At 30.7% G+C, this 7,712-nt stretch overlaps 1 protein-coding gene across 1 annotated transcript; it reads left to right on the top strand.

Annotated features, from left to right (window-relative positions):
• Window positions 1–2,587: 2,587 nt before the first annotated feature.
• Window positions 2,588–3,942, top strand: LOC120067971 (class I heat shock protein-like). Its single transcript, XM_039019632.1, has 2 exons — window positions 2,588–2,752; window positions 3,485–3,942. The coding sequence occupies exons 1-2, from the start codon at window positions 2,609–2,611 to the stop codon at window positions 3,764–3,766; spliced, it is 426 nt and encodes a 141-aa protein (XP_038875560.1). The 5' UTR covers window positions 2,588–2,608; the 3' UTR covers window positions 3,767–3,942.
• Window positions 3,943–7,712: the final 3,770 nt, after the last annotated feature.

Below are 7,712 nucleotides of genomic sequence, written 5' to 3'. Positions count from 1 at the left end.
AGAAAAAAAAGTCTCTCTCAAGTAAATCTTGTTAGGTAAATCATTCTTATCGTAAAGTAACCCTTATTTTTTCCCAAATGCCGAAAGTTATATCTTCTTCTAGGACCTGCCACATTACACTGTCAGTTATATTTAGTACAAGAGTCCCACATGTTGTTTCTTCCATATTTTGCTTTTCTTCAAGGATAATTGAGGCTGGGAGTGATTTTAAGTCTTCAAGAGCTCTTAAAGTTTTCCGAGCACCAATGCTTTAATTCTTTTTGCCTTGAGTGTGAAGTCCCCATTTTCATTGAATCTATCGATTTCATACTTGGTCGTGGTCGTTCTTGGATCTTTCATCCTTCAAGCTCTGATACCAGTTTGTAAAAGAAAATAGAATGGAAAAAATGTTATCACTGCCTTTAACGTGTCAATCATGCAAAATGCCTCCTGTCAATCTATTTTCTTCTAACTAGTTTCTTTTCTTCATTTCACAGGGAAGAAGAACCAAGCAAAAAGAAATTCTCTCCCTGTCTCTTTCATAGTTTTCATTCAAAATTAGGCTGAAGAAATTTCTTACCAGAGGTACTCGATTTAAATCTGAAATTCATCGAGAGAAGAGACAAAAGAAAAATCACTACAAAAATTTTGGACTTTAATGTGGATTGAAAAAAGTGAAACCGAATGTATAATATCGGTTTTAAAAAAAAATAACGGATCTTTAATGTCAGTTTTAAACCGACATTAAAGTTTAGAATTCTTGCAGTAAATACACAAGAAACCCACGAGATCCTCTAACATTTGTTCCGTTCAATTTGATCTAATAAGGATTTGTTCTATCTTTTTATCATAAACTATAAAATCGTAAATAATTAAATTATAAATTTCATATATTAAACATCAACAAATAAATAATTAAAATAATATGTTTAGTTTAGTCATTAGGACTAAGTTGCAATAAATCTAGTTTAAATTTACCAAACGTATATCTACTCTTTTTTACTTCATACGACAGTTGATTTTTTCGAAAATAGTTGTCATCAATTACTTTAAACATTACAACAATTTCAAATGGAGCATACACTTATAAAATTGAAAGTTAGGATAAAAGTAAAAATAAGTACTAAAGTATAGAAAAATAGCATTTTTATAAGGACAATGGTAAATATAGACATTAAACCTAAAATATTAGCAAATATAATATAATGTAAACAAAATTGCAAATATGACAAAATTTAAATAAGTGATAGAGCATATTATTGATAGGAGTCTATCAGTGATAGATTATATCACTGGTAAAAATCTATCAACGATATGAGTCTATCGCTGATAGACTTGTCTATATTTGTAATTTTATAAATGATATTATACATTTGATTATTATTCCTAAAATACTATCGATTGTAATTATCCATTTTTATAATTGAATAATACTACCAATTGTAATTATCCATTTTTACGACCTATTTTTGTTCGTAATGAAACATAAAACACATCATGGAAGGAACTGGAAGAGGGTAGAACTGCTCCCATTAATTAATGGCGTCATCCTTTTCTCCCACAATTTGAAGAGATATATATACAATTATTTATTAAACTAACAATTAAAGAAAAATCAAGAAACTTCTGGAAATCAACCATTTTTTTTTATATTAATCAACTCGTTTTCATTGTACAATGAATTAGCTCAACTGATATGTAAATATATATACAAATGTGTGGTATGAATTTTCCTACTAAAAAACTCTCATATATATATTTTTTTATTTTTATCACATTTTATAAGTAAAAAAATATAAAATAATACTTTTATTTATGGGAATAGTAATAAAAAGCAAAAAACTTGATTATGCGTTTTTTTTACCGAAGTATCTTCACAACTATATAGAAGCATTTCTAAAACACAGGAGAAAGACATTTGTCAAACGCTTTTGTTTCTCCAAATTAAAAATAAAAATAGAAAATTAGAAACATAAATATTATTAAACAAATCCTTAGTTTTTAAAAATTAAAAAACTAAAAATTAAATGACTATTAAAAAATTCAAAATATAAAAATCAATGTTTTGAGAATTCAAGACTTCAATGAAACAAACTTAGATAGTTTAAATCTTGATTTTAATAACCATTTCGTTTTTAGTATTTTATCTTTAAAATGTAGACATGTATGTGTGTAAAATATTGACTATTTCTTTAAATATACATGATTTTTCCTCTCTTAAAAAAGCGTTTGAATTTTTAGTTAATTTTTAAAAATAAAAACAATTTTTAAAATTTAGCTAAAAAATAATTACAATTTTCAGAAACTAAAAACCCTCATGGTTATTAAACAAATTCTCAAGAAACTAAAAAAATATTTAAACAAAAACAATTCTAATTAATGAAAGAAAAAAACAAAAAGTAAAAGCGACGGGAGTAGAAGATGGTAGAAACTGATACTCACACAAGCTTCCATTAATGGAGAAAACAAGAAACTTCAAGAAATCAACTTTTTTTGCCCCATAAAAACAACCCGCTCCTCTCTTCCCTTCCATATTGCGACACAAAATAAGTGAAAACTCAAAACAAATACACCAAAAATCTGATCAACATTTCTCAAATTACTTCTCTCTATCTTCATTAGAAAAATAATGTCTTTGATTCTCAACGAACTCTTTGATCCATTTCTTTCTATGATCAACCGTTGTCCTGTTTTGAATACCCCCATTGACTGGAAAGAGACTCCGGCCGCTCACATCTTCATCGCCGATCTGCCCGGGTTAAAGAAGGAGCAGGTAAGATGATGACTTAGAGTGGGTTAAATTATACAAGAATATCATTAAACTTTGGAATACGTTTACGATTCTATGTTTCATTGTTCAATTTTTAATTAGGTTTTCAAAAATAAAGGGAAGTTTTGAAAATTAAAAATTGTAGACTCGATTGGTTTTTTATTTTTAGTTTTTAAAAATTAAGCTTATAAATATCTATTTCATTTTAAAATTTCTCATTTTTTTATCTCTTTTTTTTTCGATATTTTCAATAATTAAGCTAAGTTTTGAAAAACTAATCCAAAATGGTAGTTTTTTTAAATTAATTTATTTTTATTTTTGAAATTTGGTGAAGAAATCAACCTTTTTGCTTAAAAATTATGCAAATTTTTGTAAGAAATTGAGATAAAATATCTTTATTTTTCCAAAGACAAAAATAAAAATCAAATCATTACCAAGTCGATTATAATTTTCAAATTTTTATTTTTGTTTATGGAGGTTGACTAAGAATTTAAATATTTTTGTTTTAAGATAAGCAAAAATTACAATAAAGAAAATTGGGGATTTAAGTCTTTAAATTTTTAAAATGGATATATTATTTCATTTTAGCCCATGAATTATTAAAATTTCTAAGCTCCAAAATTTTGAAAAGTAACTATTTTAATCCTTATTTCTATTTTGTAACAAATTAATGATATAGTTTGAGTGTGTACTAACACATTTTTAATGGCCTTGGTTTCAATCATACTCGAGTAGGTCGAGGTGGAGGTGATGGAGGACGGCAATGGACGGCTGCTGCAGATAAGCGGAGATAGAGTAGATGCTACCGCCAACGATGAGAACGATGAGAGTAGCGGTCATAAATGGCGGCACGTGGAGCGTTGTCGGGGAAAATTCTGCAGGAGGTTCCGGCTGCCGGAGAATGTGAAAGCGGGCGAGGTGAGGGCGGCGATGGAGAATGGAATTCTGACAGTGACAGTGCCAAAAGAGGAAGTGAAGAAGCCGGAGAAAAAGGTGATTGAGATTGAAACAGTTTAGGAGCTTCGGAGTTTTGATGTTTGTCATAGTTTGAGATAATGCATGCTGGTGTGGCGCAGTATCTGATCAATATGTTTGTATCTTCTTTCTTTTTCTTTTTCTTTTTCTTTTTTTTTTTAAAGAAGAAAACGTGCGTGTAAAATGGTCAAGAAGTAAATAAATGATTGGTTGCTATGTCTTTGTCAGCCAAACAAAATGTTCTTCTGAATGCCAAGAGATAAGCCGTGTTTATCGAGAATATATATTTTCTTATTTGGTGTGGATTTTTGGTATAAAGAATTAATCTCAATTAATTTTTAAATAGTTTTTAAAATTAATTTCAATACTATTATAGAATTGGATTTTAATGTCAGTTTAAAATTAACATTATAGGAGTACAATATCGGTTGAAAATCGACATCAAAGATCATGTTATAAAAGGTCTTTAATGTCAGTTTTAAATCGATATTATAGCTTATCAAAATTTCAATATCAATAATCTTCAATGTGGGTTGAAAACCGATATTGTACAACATTTTCAATGTTAGTTGAAATTGACATTGTATACTATCGTTTATGTCGGTTTTTTACTAATTTTTTCAATAATTTTTCGATATTTTTTTAATTTCTCGTTTTTTTAAATGTCCAATCCATTTTTAATGTCGATTAAAGAGTTAAAAACTAACATTAATAAAAAAAATACATATATATTTTCTATTTAAGCACGTGCAAATTAATAATTTGTTTTTTAGACAATGATATTTCTCTTACTTGTACATATACAAAATAAAATCTTAATTGTTTTTATATATTATGATTTCAACAAACACAAATATTAACTAACTTATTGGAAGAAGGAAATAAAACTAGATAACAAAGGAAATAAAACACGTCCTCAAATTGTTGTATCAATTTGACCAAACAATCATATTAGCCACTGATAAAGTTGAGTTTAATATATTTACCAGAAAAGAGGGAACATAATAAAGAATTGGAAAACACATCATAGTTATGATTCATAGTTGATCCATTTCTCATGCACTTTCAAACCCAAAGATCCTAAAAATACCAACAACAAGAAAATGAGGATAACACTTTGTGAAGCATCTTAAAAGTCAAACCTTCTATGAAACTCACCCTCCAACTGGGTCAATTGCAATGAAATCTAGAAGCAAGAACAGAAAGAACCTAGGGAATATTACCATATTTTAACCTGTAACTAACTTTACCAACTCTTATGCTTTAGAAAAATTTGGGTAGCATAACATCATTATGTTGGAATTGGTGTCCTAATCTTCTAGAGTCTCATAGTTTATAATTTATACACATTGTTACAAATAAAATAAGAGTTATTTTATTTGGAATTTACTCATATTCAATTGAAGGATCTCTTACTGAAGAGTTCCATGAGCGCGTTCGGATCGCTCCGATCTCACAGTGACCGAAATACAACAATATACATTCAAACAAATAGTTATGCAAAAAAATCTTAATTATGTTGGATTTTATGTCCTAAAACTCGTAGTTTGTAAATTAATAAACATATTATGTTTTGTTTTTCGATAAAGTTGTTATTGAAATTGTAATCTTGAATACTATAAACTAAGGTCCTGTGGCTATTTAATGTAGTTTGAACTTTATGTAGTGACATAAATGTGGATCAAGTTCAAATATATAGCCAAAATGGTCTATAGTATATCAATAAAGTTGGGCGCCTTATTCGGGGGACACTATGGATGCGGCCCACTTTGTAGTTAGTATAAACGATGTGATCCTAAATCGTTCATATAGAGATATATGAGTGGGAGTATCCTACGCAATGAGTTTGCATAAGACTGAACTATGAAATAGTCACTTTTTACGTTCTAAATGTCGTTTTATGTATAAAACTGACTATTTCGTTAATTGATAACCTAGGTAATTTAATCTTAATCTTGAGCTAACTATGAACTCCTGTTCACTCGGAATTATCCTTAGATCTGCATAAGTGAGGGCAGCTTAATATCGCTAGCCCAATAAGCCTCCCATTTCAAGGGTAAGATCGGTGGATAGCTGGGAACATAGGGTGCAAGACGGAATTCACTCCTATCTGTTATAGGGATAGTAGATAGGTTGTTCCCTTTAGTACTAAATCCAGGTCTTGAACAAGGGGCCTTATCCTCTCCTTGGCCCGAGAGGGATTCGGTTTATAGGTTGGACCTTAAACCAATTGTTCATTAGAGGATCAGTAGAACTTAAGGAACAAGATATAGTCTTGGGGGTAAAACGGTTTTTATGACCCAGCCGAGATTACGAACAACCTATGAAGGATTAACTTACTAATCATGGTTATATCAAATGGACACAAATATATCTATAGTGAGGGGAGTGCAACTACGGGACTATAGTGGAATGACCTGTTAGTTAATGAATGTTGATTAACTCCGTCTAAAGAGTTTAGCTAGCTAATCTCGGATCGTTGGAGCCCATGATCTATAGGTCCATTAGGTTCCCCTATTAGCTCATATGGAATAAACTTAGAACAGTATGATAGAATAATTCGAATAATTCGAATTAGGTGAAGAGAGAGAAACTGACAAGTATATGTGATATAGTGGTCGGGTTTTTTCAGTTTAGAGATACAACTTTAATATTTAAATGTGATTTTAAATATCAAGAAATATGAATACGTTCATATTGGGAAGCTCGAAAAATAATGGAAATGGTCAAAGATGTAAAAAGTCAAAGAGTTGACTTTTTGACTTTGAAAAGTCAAACTTTGACCGACCTATATTCAAATGTGATTTGAATTTCGAGAAAAATGAATGTGGATTCATGATCGGGAAGGTCAAAATTAGTCAACACGGAAAAAATCAATAAAAGGTCAAAATGTTGACTTTTTGGTCAAAGTTTGACTTGGACCAAAATGACTATTTTGCCCTTTGACTAAAGTTAGTGGAAAAATCCGAACTTTTGTTTGGATAATTCCCACTAACAAAATAGTTTGGCTAAGGTGTTGGCTTATAGTGGAGACATTAAGCCCACTAAGAAGTGGATTATAGGTGTTGGGTTTTTATGGATTTGATTCATGCAATTGTTGCATGGTTTTTTTCTATAAAATGGGCTTTCAATTTTGAATAAAAAAAGTTTTTTCCATTTTGCCAAATTTTTTTTGTAAATTTGGGCTAGAAAAATCACATTTTTTGGAGAAAAATTTTAAACCCAAACCTAATCCAAAATTCCATTTCTTTTTTCATCTCTTTCTCTCTCTCGGTTTTTCATCGGTCCCACAACTCAGTTCTGAAGTCCAGAGGATAGTAGGTTCAACTCTAGTGGTGGTTCGAAAGAGTTTGGGCCGAGATTCAGCAAGGAAAAGCGGTTTTCGGGAGCTTCAAAGGTAAGTTTATTACTATTTTTTTCCCTTTAAATTAAAAGCAATTAGAGTGTAATTAGGTCCTTTTTCCACTGCGTATGTCTCGAGTTCCATCATGTGGTATCAGAGCATGCTAGAATTACGCTCAATTGCTTTTGTGGGTCTTTTTTCCTTTCTATTCAAGTGTTGAATGAAATGTGGACTAAAGTGGGTTTATTATGATTTTGACATTGTTTTTCTTTAAATTTCTAGTGGAAATTTGTAATTGCTCACATGTTTATGAGCATTAATGTGTGAAAAAGGGTCTGTAAATTGTTGGAGTCATTAGGGTTGAAATTAGGCTGTAATTTCTTGATTCCGGGAGAGAGGACAGCAACAAAATTGAAGAAAATTGTGATCACAGACTCGAATTCTGCTCCCAGACTCGAGTTAAAGCTCAGACCCGACTGGCAGCCCGCGGTCCGACCCGGCTTGGGCCAATAAAACCCTACCTAATGGCGCTTGACTCAGGCGGTTAGAGGTATCGCTTTCATATGGCGAGAGTCCGAGGGCATGGAATGTCGAATTTTTTCGGTCAGAATCCAAACTACGTGAGCCTCCTAACAAAGCCAACAG

Source organism: Benincasa hispida, chromosome 1, assembly GCF_009727055.1.
Source record: "Benincasa hispida cultivar B227 chromosome 1, ASM972705v1, whole genome shotgun sequence".
NCBI classification, from domain to species: domain Eukaryota; kingdom Viridiplantae; phylum Streptophyta; class Magnoliopsida; order Cucurbitales; family Cucurbitaceae; genus Benincasa; species Benincasa hispida.
This window is presented reverse-complemented; position numbering and strand designations above follow the sequence as displayed.